General features: G+C 43.1%; 1 protein-coding gene across 6 annotated transcripts in view; it reads left to right on the top strand.

The window, feature by feature from the left end:
• csmd3b (CUB and Sushi multiple domains 3b) overlaps nucleotides 1-15,011 on the top strand; it is a 316,533-nt gene that overhangs the window by 273,336 nt on the left and 28,186 nt on the right. For 4 of the 6 annotated variants that reach the window (XM_047604800.1, XM_047604797.1, XM_047604795.1 and 1 more), the window contains exons 47-55: nucleotides 2,878-3,023; nucleotides 5,649-5,729; nucleotides 6,835-6,948; nucleotides 7,032-7,220; nucleotides 7,355-7,513; nucleotides 9,776-9,964; nucleotides 11,646-11,831; nucleotides 11,950-12,144; nucleotides 13,181-13,354. In XM_047604800.1, coding sequence (XP_047460756.1) covers nucleotides 2,878-3,023; nucleotides 5,649-5,729; nucleotides 6,835-6,948; nucleotides 7,032-7,220; nucleotides 7,355-7,513; nucleotides 9,776-9,964; nucleotides 11,646-11,831; nucleotides 11,950-12,144; nucleotides 13,181-13,354 — 1,433 coding nt within the window. The remainder of the gene's footprint in view (nucleotides 1-2,877; nucleotides 3,024-5,648; nucleotides 5,730-6,834; nucleotides 6,949-7,031; nucleotides 7,221-7,354; nucleotides 7,514-9,775; nucleotides 9,965-11,645; nucleotides 11,832-11,949; nucleotides 12,145-13,180; nucleotides 13,355-15,011) is intronic. The other 2 variants (XM_047604799.1, XM_047604798.1) reach the window with 1 other exon arrangement.

Below are 15,011 nucleotides of genomic sequence, written 5' to 3'. Positions count from 1 at the left end.
TGAAGCAGTCGTACACTCACTCAGCCAGTTTACTTTGTACTTTTTTCATGAGAGGATTAGCAACACAATACTAAACACAAGTATATTTATTTGGCTCTTACCAAATAACAATGTTGAATGTTGAGCAATGTTGCATGTTGGCTCTAGTAGCCCATTCATTGAGTAGCAATACCACTAGTGACCACTAGATGGCTACTGTTAATCAGATATTCCAGTGCTGTATATTAGAGAGAGGCTGACCAACTCATATCATGGCCGCCATGTTAGATACATCGGAGGAAAGATTCTACAGTGTAACGCAATGGGGCGGATGTGCTATGTCAAACTAAAACGCTTATTTTTGACCATTAATAGGCCAATAAATGTTATTTCCAACGTCTGTCGGAATGTAAAAGGCCCTCACTTAAATATCCCAGCATCTACTTACCTTAAATATCTTAAATGAGCTTGAAAAATGCTTTGTAGTCCAATCCCCTCATCAGCCACGGAGCTGTGTTTACCTGCTCCTCAGTCTCATCGTGTTTATCCATCGGCATCCATTGTTAAAAGTTTGAAATTGCTCAGAAAAATTATGAATACGCAGAAATAATTAAACTAGTCTTACTGTTATTTAGTATTGTCATTCGTATTATTGTTATAACGCTAGCACGCTAGCCATAATAAAAGTTACGTGTCAGCTGCCATTTCTTTAAGCCTTTAGTCATGATAACTAGCTAGCATAAAGCTAGCATAAGGCCTGGTTAAATTCAAACTTCATTCATTTGTAAAGCGGTGTCGGTCGTTTTTGAGATCGGGGTACACATTAGTGATGGTATGACTTTATTTTTTCCTGTATAAAGTCTTAACAAATGTCAAAGAGAGACATTGACATTTACCTCACATAATAATTTAATCTTCTGCTCCCATAACTTTCTCCATTTTTCTTCGGCGGTGGAGCACTGTGGGATATTTTAACTTTTCCAATCCAATTTTATTCTCTGTTATTGCCACTTCTCTATGGTGAATATTGGTAATAAGCGAGACTTAATGAAATATTCAGTGCTCAAGAACATGTCCTGAAGTAGCTTCTTTTGTACTAGAAATGTTCCAAATTTTAAAATGAATTGTATAGATAAACAAGTTAAATGTAGATTAAGGTGTGGAAGCAGCAAACACTGAATTTGATCATGAAAATATTTAGTTTTTCTCTGGAGTTTAAGTTTTATTTTCTGTAAGTCAATCGATCATTTATTTGATGCTCTCATCAAAATGCTGCTAGACAACACAGTTATATCATTATTTTATTCAACTCTATCTGTTTTATAGTTTAGTCTGGTATCTTCACACGCTTGTCATTGCAGAGCTATTTTCTTTTACTATCAAAAACTACCAGCAGATAGACTCCCGTAGATTATTTCAAAACCACAGCATCCGGACCGTCTTTCCCGCGACCGTGTGCTGCTGCAGCTCCGCAAATCTCACAACTGTGGGATAAAATAAAGGATTATCTCATCTTATCTTATCTCACCGTTGGACCATGCGCTGCCCACTTGCAGCTGATTCTGTGAATTCCGCGAACAGGTCGCGCAGCGCGAATCTGACCCCGCCGTCTGTCGAAAATAAAGTAGCCAAACTGCTGAAGTCAACACAAAGCAAAGATGGCAGCCGCACAAGAACTTACTAAGAACTCGAAATCTCAGTTGTGCAGTCATGATGCTGCCCCCCCCCCCTCCCCCGCCCCCTGCCGAGAGCACAGTGTCAGTGGTAAAGGTGTGATTTTCGCAGCGGTCTGCTCAGTCCAGAGCGAGCCAACCTGACAGTCACTTAGTCCGCTAATTGGTCTCATGCTGGGAGGCTTACTACAGGGTTTCAATGAAATCCCCCCCCCCCCATATATGTCATAGATGTTACTAGCATTGTGAAACCTCACACTTGCAGCCTACTCCGCGTTGTATATGTTGGCGTCATGTGCTAATAATTTGCTAATGAGCGAGTGGAACTGCTCTGATGAGTCTGAACCGCCTAATGTGAATCAGAGAATGGAATGATTCCTTATATAACACGACAGGTATAATTAGTCCCATCCAAAAACACTTAACAGCAGGAAATAATCATTCCATTTTAATCCATGATGATGCTTTTTAATCACAGATAATGAGCCTACCATTGGTTAGTTCCAGTCTGACAGCTGGCGGTGCCGTCATTAAAGGTGAAATATGCTCACAACACTGCACCGACAGTCCGACCTGCCAGGTGACAGATAAGTCCCTGTCTACCTTCTGTGGTAATTGTGTAACTTTTTTTTCTCTCGCGAGGCCAATATTAGTGGCAACACTGAAGCCACGTCTACAGAAGGATTCATATTCGCCATTAATTAGTATTCAATATTTATGAACTTGAGCGTCTCAAAGCAAGAATAATAGCTCCAACGATTGGAACTGTGCCATTCTTTTCTAAGTGAGTTAGTATCTAAATCCGTGAAGGGTTTTGTGTCTAAATGAGCTGCATGACATTGCAGTTTGGATTGTTTTCGAGAAGGAAGATGTGCCCGTATTCATGCAAAATCACTTTAGTCGCAGGCACTTTGTCACACAATGTCCATCTGCAGAGTCATCACAGTCAATGGAGCAGCTCCAGTTGTATCTCATAAATACGTTCGAGTATATTCAGTCTTTGTTTCTAGACTCAGAGAATCCATATCCTGATCACTAATAGCCATCTAACTGTCAGAGATGACGGCAATAGCTCACCCGAATTGTGTTTTAGGTGGACTTTTTCTCTGCCGTTGTTCTATAAAGAAAGATCTGGTCCATTCGTTTGCGGTTGTTTGTTGTATGTCACTGCCTCCTTTGTAATGGAAGTTTTCCTGTGTGTGTTTCTGTCCTTGTTTTACCGCAGGGATGGTCCGGATCAGTCGTCTCCTCAGATCGGCCAGTTTAGCGGGAACACGGCTTTGGAGTCTGTTTACTCCACCTCCAACATCATCCTCATTAAATTCCACTCAGACTTCTCTGGAGCCGGGTTCTTTGTCTTAAGTTATCACGGTAAGCTTTGAACAGCTGTGTGTTTGCCATCTCTTACCCCCAGCTCATATTAACTGATTATTTTTCCTTAACAACTTTCTTGAATTCAGCGTCTTCTTGACAGTGTATTCAGTTGGCTGTAATCTGCAATCTCACCACTAGGTGTCACTTAATCCTGTGTACACGTCCTTTAAAATAATTTCCTTAATCGCATTTTCTTGTAACTAAACAGTACTACAGCAATAGTATTCACGTGAAGTAGCAAGAGTCAACCTGACGTTTTGCTGTGATGTTCCTCTCGGTGATGTTTTGATCGGTCACAAAGTCTCTTTTTCCTCAACAGTTTAAAAGTATTTTTATATCTATCTCATAAACACCCCCTCAGTCATTTTCTCTTCACAGAGTAGTTCAGATTGTATTTTTCCTGGCCCTGAGCTGCTCTTTCTCCATGTCAAAACTGTCTCTGCCATTTACTCTTTCATTTTCTTTCAATCTCTTCCTGCTCTGGTCCTTCACTGCACTTAGAGATCCTTTTATTCCCAGCAGCTGTTTACGGTGAACCCCCCGGCCCCTCTCAAGCACTGCATAAAGCGTGCTGTGTATATATACAGAGCATAAGTAGCTTGCACGCATGATTATTTTTCATAATTGAATTGTTTATGGGTTTTTCCAATTTACAAGTGATGTCTTTTGATTACATTTCATATTTTGTAGGTATTATTTGAATCAGCTTATTGCTGACTGTACAATTCATCAATTTACTAGACCATAAAGAAATGGAAAATGTGCTCCCCGTGTCATAATTGTTTATGACCTGATAAACTGGCTTTGTTGATGGGGTTTCATTCATTCATTCATTCCTTTTTCTATAACCGCTTGTCCTTTGGGGGTTCACAGAGGGGGGACCTGGAGCCGGTCCCAGACGGTCAGTGGACAGGTTGCCGGTCCACAGCAGGGCTGGATGAAGTTTTAATTTGACAGGATAATTTTGAATGAGTCTCAAACAGACCTATACATCCATACACCCACACTTTTCTTCATGAAGATTATATTAGCTGCTTCTCAAAACATTTCTCTTCACAACTCTTTAGTAAAAAAAACAAACAAAAAAAAAACACTGCATGTCAGGTTGTTTTTGAGTCGACTTCCCTTTTTTCTGACAGATGACACATTGTTAATGAATTTTTGTTGGCAGGTTTTTAACTGTCAGCTGTCACACTCACACAGGAGCCGCACCATCTGATGGATTCAAGTTTATTTTCAATTTTGGCTTTATCGGACGACGAACGGCGCAAAGTGACAGGGAAGATGGATAAAATGGAAAGGCGATGATATGTGCGCGGCGGTGGCTGTTAGCAGTGTTGTGTCGCTTCCGCTTTATTGGGCAGCATTGTGAGGGAAGAAGGACGGCGGCGAGAGCGAGACCGTATTGAGTCACCGGTTGAAGACTCGCATTGTTGGATTATAATTGCGGGAAAGAATTTACACCATTCACAATGACTGCGCTGCAGTAACCTTAAGCAGGGGCTTGTCAAAATCAATGTTTCTATCTTTAGCCACATGACCGAAATTCAGAATGTCACCGTTGAGTCATCGGAGACAGCTGCTAAAGTGCACATTTAGTTTGAAATGTCAAATAAAGCCCAAAAGAAGCAGCGGAACACTGTTCCGGGATATTTATCTAAGTCATTGTTCTTCTGTAAATTTATCTCCAGGTCAGGGTTCCCAGAAAGCCAAGCCGTCCCATGCAGGGGCTGTGTGTGCCATACAGCTGCAGATAATGTTGTCATGGACATGAGACTGAGAGAGGCGATGTGACATGAATGTGGAAGTAGCTATAAAAATGGTCTTAGAGCTTAGTGAGATCAATGGCTGCTCACAGCGATCCTCTCCTCCTCACGCACAGAGGCTCAGACACTCCTGCACACACAAACGTCGCGGCGCGCGCACACACACACACACGCGCGCGCATTGCTGGCACACACGCAGACCACAGGGCTTTGGTATGCATGAGAGCGGCAGATACTATTGGCAGGTCTCATTTTCATACTCAATTTCATCCTGACTTATAGCCCTCAGCGCTCCTCTCTCTCCCTATCTCCCCTCTAGTCCTCCCCCTGCTCTCTCCCTGTTTCTTTCTCTCTCACGCGCACACACACACACACACACACACACACACACACACACACACACACACTCTCTCTCTGTGTGTTAGTGAGTGATCTACAGTCATGCAGTAATATTGATTACACCCTTCAGCTCAGCAGCTGTGAACTCAGTTCCTTTTTATCACGTATCTGTGTAGCTCGTCTGTTTTTGATTCCATGCTTTGCCAAGCTGACCATCCCAACTTAAGAAAGTGAGGTTAAACTGATACAGGCATCTCAGATTAAATAATTCAAATCCAAATAGCAGATGTCACACCGCACCTCTTTGTGCAGTCTGCGACGTCTGATGAATGTTAAACTTTTCTCCTCAAGCTCATCGATTCTCCGCGTTTTTCTTTCTTGCACATTTTTTATATTTTTATATATCTTCTCCTCTCCCTCTCCTCTCCTCTCCTCTCCTCTCCTCTCCTCTCCTCTTCTCTCCTCTCCTCTCCCTCTCCCTGTCCTCTCCTCTCCTCTCCTCTGTCTGTTCTAATAGCCTACCAATTAAGGGTTTGCCAGCCTCCACCAGAAGTGCCCAATGCTGACATACTGATGGAGGACGGTGAGCTGGAGATAGGTGAGTTGTCAGTCTGCCTGTCGTCCCTCCAAATGTGTCAGCGTGATTGAAGGATGCAAAATGGAAACTTGAAACTTCTGGGTGCCAAGAAAAATCAGCAGCCGGGATATGCTCTACGTTATTATAGTTATTATATAATGTATAGTTCAGGAGGCTTCAACGTTTTGTTTTGTTTTTTTCAGGTCAAGGACCCCCAAACTGATGGGGAGATTAATTAGAGACCTACTACTATATGTGTTGTATATTAAACTCCAACTAGTGCTCTTTATAAATATCCATTATGATTATCATTTTGCATTATTTTAATATAGAACTTATAACTTATAATACTGTTTGCAATATTAAGCTATTTTTTTTTTATTTCAAACATGTGCAACAATAGGGTGGCAACTGGCATAAACATAAACATACCTGACATAAACATACTTAATGTTAGCAGCTGCAGTTTTAGCTTCTCTGTGCATCTGGGGTTTCGTCGACAGTTGCTGGGAATCTGACAGTATGAGTCAGTGTGTAATATGTGAAGTGGTGACTGAAAGATAATGTCTTCTGCCTCCATTTATCCTGTTAGTAAAATATGTTGGATCCATATTAATGTGTATTTAAAGCAATGTAAAATTGTGGGGAATGTTTTTTTTTTAATGTATGTGTGTGTGTATATATATATATATATATATATAAAATGTCTAACCAACCAAAATTTTTACGCACGTAAGATATTAACGTAAAAGTGTCTATTAACTATTCTATTAACAAAACTTTAAAAAGTAAGCAAAATAAATAAAAAAGAACTGTGAAAAACTAATGTTCATGCTATTGAATAACAGTTATATAATATGCTCGATAATTATTACTGGTGCATTGACGTGCACGTTTTCATTTCACTGTATAGCCAGAGCTGATGTACAGTATTTACTACTTTATCGATCTCAAGACCACATTTAGAGTTGGCCTGGGACACATTTCAGTGAATTGCTTCGGTATTGTGAACACACACGAGGTCGTATAAAAAGCCTCCTGCTCGACAGGGGTTCTCCTGTGTAAGTGTGTTTTTGCCTCTTCCTGCTGTTGTTCCGTTATTCATGCCCATTTTGCTGATTTCCAGGTGACATCATCAGGTACAGATGCCAGCCTGGATTTTCATTGGTCGGCAGTGAGATTCTAACCTGTCGCTTAGGAGAGAGACTACAAATGGACGCGCCGCCTCCAACGTGCCAGGGTGCGTGTCTTGAACTGGGTCCAGATCTTGACAACGTTTCCCGTCACTTAAAATAACCGCTGCCTTTCTCTCCCCCTCTCCAGTCCAGTGCCCCGCGCATGACGTGCGTTACGACTCGTCGGGCGTCATCCTGAGCCCCGGCTGGCCGGAAAGCTACCCAAACCTCCAGATGTGCTCCTGGAGCGTTACAGTAGAGAAAGGATACAATGTCACCATAACCCTTGAAAATTTCCACACTGAGAAAGAGTTTGATGTGTTGGAGATTTTCGACGGTAAAAGACAGAAAGCCTTTTAGTGAAATTGAAGTATTCGCCACATGTCACCGTGCACTCGGCGTGTTATTCACCCGCTATCCCTCTCTTTCCTCTCCCTCCCACCTCTTTCGCTTTGTCATGTTCCCTCCCAGGCCCGACAGCCAACAGTCCGACTCTGGCGACGCTGAGCGGCGACCTGCCGACCCCCTTTAACATCACGACCTCCGGTCACCAGTTCCTGGTCCGCTGGTCTTCAGACCATGGCACGAACAAGAAAGGCTTCAAAATTCGCTATGTTGGTGAGTACCAAAGTATGTATCCCAACTTTATTTTACTACTACTTTATAATATAATGCATGAGAGTAAGGTAGACAGAGGCAGACAGAAGGAGGTGCAGTCGGAGGAGCCGTTTCAACCTCTAAGTTGTGTCAGAGTGTAAAGTTTAAAGCCCTATTCACACACTCGGCATCCTGGGTGATCTGATCGCAAGTGGGAAGCTCGTGTCACATCTCCGACTGCGCATGCGTCAAACTTCTGTCTGTCTCCTAAAGCAGTTTGCTAAATTGCAATATGCGCTTGTTTTAAAGTTTCATCTATCTAAAAGGAAGCTTGATGAGCACAGATGTTGTTTTACAGCTTTGCATTTAGACGGTCTTGCACCTGGGTCTGCTGAGTATACCTTTTAGACCGTTGTGTAATGAGGCTTGAGTGCTTTATTCAAGGGCATATCTGACAGCTAAAGGGAAGGAGACCATTTTACCTGTTTGCCTCTCCCATTCACTCCATACCTTCAAGTCAGGAGGCCGCTTCTTTAACCTTTAAAACGCCGCTGCTTCGTATGATGAATTACACGATGAGAGAGAAAAAAAAAATAAAATTAGAAGAGCCTCCCAGGATGCTCTCATTCACTAACCTTCTTCGGTTGCTGTGATTAATGTGAGCATCCGCGAGAAGTGTTAAACATATGTTGGGAGCCTACTAATACCAGGGTTCAACTTGAAGAATGATTTTTTTTTTAACTTGCAAAATGAGGCCAGTGCATGTCAGCGCACTTCCTCCTGTGAGGAAACATAATGTGCAGGGTCTTTTAATTATGAAGAGAAAATTTAATGCATGTGTTGAAATAACATTTTCTAATTATAACCATGTCATTATAACAAGCAGTCTTTTTCTTTTTTTTTTTTTGTCATTATAAAAAGCTCTTGTATGATTAAAATCTGCGCTTTAATGCCATCAATCTTAAAATCACTACAGGGGAAACAACCTAGATTGGACCTGATGAGATATTGTCAACTGCCTGCTTTGCCTATTTGCCAATTAAATGTTTATTACTTTTAGAAATTAAAAGATGGTGTCAGAGAGAGATGCTGATTAGAAATCACTGTACAAAACTGTACAAAACCTCGCTGGCGCTGATTCAAGATTACATGCATTCACACAGATGCTGGGCCAGTAACGCACTACAGGGACTTACAGCATAAAACAGACTCATTACTAATAAATAGGGTCAGTTAAGAACGTCCTTTTTTCCCAGTTTGGAGAGTTACAACAGCATCTTCCCGGACTTGGCCTGGGTATTTTTAATATGCTATGAATGAGACTTTCACTATGACAACACTGGTTACTTATTATGTGTATGTATAGATATATAAATGCCTTTATCTTCTTCCCTATATAGAGAGGCACATTATTCTAACTAATCCACCAACAAACTCAGACACGTAGTGCTTAACATGTTGGCAGGTTGTTGGCCGTTGAAGCAAGTTTCCCTCCTGCAGATGCCAATTTTGTCTGGAGCAAAGGATTTATGAGTCTTACTGTAAAAAAAAATAATAAATAAATAAATAAAAATTATTAAATTCACATATATCCATTGATGTGGTTGTGGGCTGTGCATCCCGTAATGTCTGACAACTCCTGTAACTCATCTCATTGATTGTTTAATGATAAAAAACTGTGCCAGGAGAGATGTTTTATGTTCTTATTTGGCATTTATATGGCCTCGTCAGATGGATCCTAATTGGCTGAAAAACACTTCTCCTTTTAGATATCTCTGAAAGCCATAATTATTATTATGAATGCGGCCGTTAATATTTCTACTCTGAACTTTCCGTCTATTTGTTCTGAGATATGCTTCTGAGTGACATCCTAATCCTTCTCCTGGGCCTCTTTAAATACCACAATCTAAGACAAAATTGCTGTCAGTAAAAAAAAAAAAGATTTTATGAACACACTTGACACCAGGTCCCATTAGTCCAATTTCTTATGCATCTTTTTTGTGTCATAAATAAGTTGGGGCTCATGTTAGTACAATTTAATGAAACTGATAGCATCCCTGCTATTTCATCGCACCAGATGGAAGTGTCAGTTACACAAAAAACCTTGCTGGTAAGACTATAATCCATCGTGTCAGGTCTTGGTCTGGATGAAATGATATTTCTAATATGGTTGTAGAAAACTAAAGTGCTGTTTGTAATGAAGCATGCTCCGACTCGGCGGCAGCAGAAAAGAAACCTCCGCGTGCGAAGCCGTTTAAAATCTCTGCTCCTCTAACGTCCTTCTTCCTCCTGCAGCCCTCTACTGCTCCACCCCAGACTCCCCGCTCCACGGCTCCATCTCCTCCCAGAGCGGCGGCCACGTCAACAGCGTGGTGCGCTGGGCCTGCGACCGCGGTTACCGCCTCATAGGCAACGCCTCGGCGACCTGCCGCCGCACGCCGCTCGGCTACCACGCCTGGGACTCCCCTGTGCCCGCGTGCCAAGGTGCGTTTGTTCGTCCCCGTGTGGAGTGCGTGTAAAGTTAAAGGCCACTGGGAAGTTTTTTTTATTTCCATTTCCACTGTTAAATTTCCATTTCTTATAAACATATTATTTGAACTATCATATAACTTCTAGAAAGTTCATTTGTAAAGTTTTGTATGAAGTTGTCTGATCATATTTAGATTAGATCGTGCGCAAATATTCTATATAAATCTCCCACTCTGGCTGCGTTATCTACAAACAACTTCAAACTTAATGGTGAGTGAAAATAGTTCAGATCAGTAACATAAACTAGCTAGCTAATGCAGGCAGTGACGCAAATACCAGCAAATGTAGATTTAATATTACAGAATTTTGACAAACTTTTAACCAAGAAGTCATGACAAGTATGTTTCGATCACTCTCCACATGAGTCTGTGACTGATGGACTGGACTGGCCGTGCCAGCGCAACTCGTAAGAAAGGCCGGAGCAGACTCTGCCTGCTGAGGACACGTAGGTCCTTCAGAGTGCAGGGAGCTCTCCTGAGGTCAATTTATGACTCTGCGGTCACATCAGTTATCCTCCGCGGAGTGGTCTGCTGGAGCAGCTGCATCTCAGCGGCAGACGAGCGGAGGCTGGTTAAGAAGGCCGGCTCTCGAGCCCGTGGAGGAGGCGGGTGACGGGGGGATGATAGCGAAGCTGTCAGCCTTGATGGAAAACCGGTTCCACCCCCTCCGTGGTGCTGTAACAGCACCGGGCAGCTCGGCGCTGTGTGAAGGAGCGTTACAGCACATCCTCCCCACTGCTGCTGTCAGGCTGTACAACCAAGTCTGCTCCCCCAATATTTTTTGGAGTTATTTGGTGATTTACTTTTTTTTTTTTTTTTTTTTATCTCTTGCGTACAGTGTCCTTTGGACTGTGTGCTGCTGCAACACTGCAAATTTCCCCACTGTGGGATAAATAAAGGATTATCCCCTTTTATCTTATCTTACCTCCTTGAGAAGAGGGAAGTGTGTCATCAAACAGCTCAAAGTAGTTCATCCTTTTGGTTCCTTTTCAAAGTAACTCAGTAAAAAAAAAAAAAAATCTTGAACAATATCAGTATATGCCAACTTGTATCTTAATACGATTAATCTAGATATTGCAGCGCCGTCATATGGTCATTCACCACAATTATTTGAAATACAGTTTAGATTCTTCGAGCCACCTAAATCCCTGCTGTAAAAACCTGCAAACCTTTCCTTCCGTATTTATTTTTCAGCATATGCAGCGTTTTTTGTTGTTACTTTTTGTTGCCTAATCTGGCGTATCAGACTGTAGGTAGGCAGCTCCCGGTTACTATTAATAGAAAGTTAAATGATGCATGTGTAGCAGATTGAGGAAGCTGTGTAGAATCACACTTTTCGACGCAGCCTATTTAGAGCCGCGATGGAGCGAGCTCTGCAAGACGGATGCATTTTCGTGTGAATTGGTTCGAACTAGAGATCGGGCGTCCCTTGATTGTATAATTTTAGTTTCGATCGCGCCAGTAAAGGAGATCCGGTGGCTTGTTTATCAGCATACAGTGCATTCAGTGTCTTTGAATCCCCGGGAACATTTTTCGAGTGCTCATGAAACCTGCCTACCTGTCAGACGTAACTGTGCATTAAAGCGTCTGTGTGTGTCTGTTTACATCTTAACCGGTGTGGATCTGTCCTCCCTTAGCTGTCTCATGCGGGGCACCCAAGGCTCCCATAAACGGCGGCGTTTTAACAGCTGACTACTCCGTGGGAACGAGAGTTTCCTATTTTTGTAACGACGGGTACAGACTCTCCAGTAAAGAACTGACGTCAGCCATCTGTCAGCCTGACGGGACGTGGAGCAACCACAACAAGATACCGAGATGTTCTGGTTAGTGGGCAGCCGTGGAAAATATCAAAAATACAAATGCCAGATACGATGGCACAACTATATGCCATTTATATGACTAAAAAGTAAATCCACAGTAAAATTTCCTCTGTCTCTATAGTGGTGGTGTGTCCCAGCATCGGGTCATTTTCTCTGGAGCACGGCCGCTGGAGGATCGTCAACGGCTCACACTACGAGTACAGAACTCGCATAGTGTTCACCTGCGATCCGGGGTACTTCAGATTAGGCCCTGCCCACATCCAGTGCCTACCCAACGGGGTGTGGAGCTGGAGGAACGAGAGACCACACTGCCAGGGTGAGTAGCTGCGATTTTGAAGATCGGTAATCGTCACAAACTACATCTAGGCCAGAGGTCCTCAACATTTTTCAGGCCAAGAACCCTGCATCTAGGGACCCTCTACCTACTATATGTGTTCTATACGAAACAGCCTAGTGTGGCACTCTGTGTGAAACTGTGCTGCCTCCATTTATCCCTTTATTAAAATATGTTGGATTCATTTTGATGTGTATTTAAAGAAATTTAAATTTGCGGGGGAAACCCTCCTGCAGTACCTCCACTGACCCCTAGGGGCCTGTTGAAGACCTATGATCTAGGCCTTTGCCCCAATTAAGACACTTTTTTGTGTGGTCAGATGTTAATGAACCAATTAACCTTGGTGCATTTAGTCTACACATACTGTACATTTCTGTACGTAACAGTATAAATAATTTACTCTTGTGTGCATTTAATAAAAAAAAAAAAAAAAATAGGGCCTTAATGGGTTTCTAACAGTCTTCCCGGATTCTTCTCTTTTCCCCTGGCAACTAATCCTAGACAAATTCTGGCCCATAAAAGAGTGTATTGTTTTTTTATTTTACACAATAGCTTATGGCTTATCTATTAGGGAGCTTTAGGGCATTGGCAGCTGGACAGACGAGCTAATACAGAACCAAAACACCGCTTGCACTGCAAACACGGCTGAACGTTACAAGTCAGAGGTGTGTTTAATGTTCAGTTTTAATTTAATTAAGTTTAATAATTGCTTTACATTGTTCTCCAATCCACACTTGACTTTTTAAAACCGTCGTCTGTTGTTTCTCCTGTTTTGATGCCTTGACATTTTAGGAAATTTGTGACATTTACTTTCATTTTCTGGGTTTTTTGGTGTGTGAGGGAGGGAGAAAAAAAAGAGGAAAGAAAGAAATGCCACCAGAATTAAACAGCTTGACGGGACCGGTAGCGTTTATCACCGAAACCAATGAGCTCTCGCGGCCACGCACGTTAACCTGGCGCTAAACTGGCGCACGACTGCTTTTTGATGGGCCCCGCGTTTGACCGTGTGTGTTTTCAGTTATCTCCTGCGGCGAGCTGCCGTCTCCACCCAACGGGAAGAAGATTGGTACTCAGACAACATTCGGCGCCACGGCCATCTTTACCTGCGACGCCGGCTTCATGCTGGTGGGCTCAGCCGTCAGAGAGTGCCTGTCATCGGGGCTCTGGAGCGGAACAGAAACGCGGTGTTTAGGTATGTGCCCGCACGAACATGAGATACATACAGCACGGTATCTAGACACGTGCGTGTGCAATGTCAGGCTTTCAGTTTGAGGTTAACACTAGCAACCGCACACATGCACGCTGACACTGCGCCCATTACAGCAAGAGCCGGAGAGATGTGGTATTTTAAGTCAGTCTAATGAGGACAGGTATCAAAGGTAGAAGTGTGCCCCTCACCTCGTCTCTGGCTGCACAGCTGCTTCCCCCTGACCTCGTCCACCTCGCGAGCAAAACTCTCACCGGCAAACTTCTGCTGCTGCTGCTGCTGCGCGCCTCGCCAAATTCATTTCCCTTTTTCGTACGAACCGGAGCGAAGCGGGAACTTTCTTCTGTCGGCTTGCCAGCCAGAGGTAACAGATGTTATGACACGGCGCTGTCACTCCCCCGCGAAGGCTCAGTAGAGACAGCGCTTCCCGGAATACTTCACAGGACGAGGGGGGGATGTGAGAGGCAGTTTATAAAGGAGAAGTTCAATTAAACTTAACCTGAGCTGATGAGGAGGCCCGATGCCGTTATAAATAAACAGAGTCCTAAAAAAAAAAAAAAAACAGAGCGCTATAAACAGCATTTTCTTCCGATGAGTTTTCCTTCAAAACAAAAACTGGCTTTAAAATGTACAGTTATTTTTGAAGCCACAGTCAGTTGTTAAAGCTAATTAAAAATCCAAAATTAGCAATCAAAGATCGGTACATTTATACTGAATTAATCTCCAGGTGTGTTAGTGTGGTGTGAAAGCTTGCAGGCTCTGACTGATTCCCCTCCTTTGACTCACAGCGGCACGCGGCACATACAACAGTTAAATGTGCGACCCTCTTGACTGATGCCCTTTAGCTCCAGTAATCAGCACCTCAAACGCAAAGTGAAATGACAAAGTTAACACGAGGCAACCTTTTCTGGTTCCCTTCCACTTCACCGCCTGCCTTTAAACCGCCAGCGTCTCCCGACACCCGAGGTGGTGGTGGGGGGGTGGGGGGGCCGCAGTGCGGGTTTTATCTACTGTAAAGAATGAAATCAATACTCAATCCAAAAAAGTCTGAGAACAGAAATACGCATTCCCGTTTGGCTTTGTGATTAAAGTGTCTTGCGTTAGAGCTGTGCATCAGTCAGGCCTCTGCGAACGAATCTGATCGGTGAGTTAAAGACACTCTCCGCCCTATCCCCCCCCAGACCCTGTTTGCCAAGCTCTGATTCTTCTGAAGTCTTCATTGGAAAATTGAAGGTGTCGTAAAGAACAGGAACGCAGCTGTGAAAGTGTTCTAGTGGCTGCTGACCACCTGAGCCTTCATCGTAATTGATCCAATTTGTGACAGAAAGTCTTCTGTTTTGTGGTTGTGCGGCTGCTTGTTGTTTTTCCACTTTGATGATTCATAGTGTGTGTTTGCTCTTATACACACAATGAAACTGGTCTCAAGTGCTTAAGCCAAATGCTCTCCTGCAAGAATAACCCAATGAACCGATCTAATGGGTACAATAAGGCTGGGAAGTAAAGCCAAGCGGCATATCTGCAGGACAAGGATGGAGAACATGCCCTGCGATATAAGGGCAAAAGATGTTTTATTAGCGGCGCGGAGTTGGAGATGGTCGCTGAAGGTCACGCAGTCAGTTTGTTTACGCTGTCAGAGATGTTC

Source organism: Mugil cephalus, chromosome 14, assembly GCF_022458985.1.
Source record: "Mugil cephalus isolate CIBA_MC_2020 chromosome 14, CIBA_Mcephalus_1.1, whole genome shotgun sequence".
NCBI lineage: Eukaryota > Metazoa > Chordata > Actinopteri > Mugiliformes > Mugilidae > Mugil > Mugil cephalus.
The sequence above is the reverse complement of the archived record's forward strand: the minus strand, read 5'-3'. Positions and strand labels throughout refer to the sequence as shown.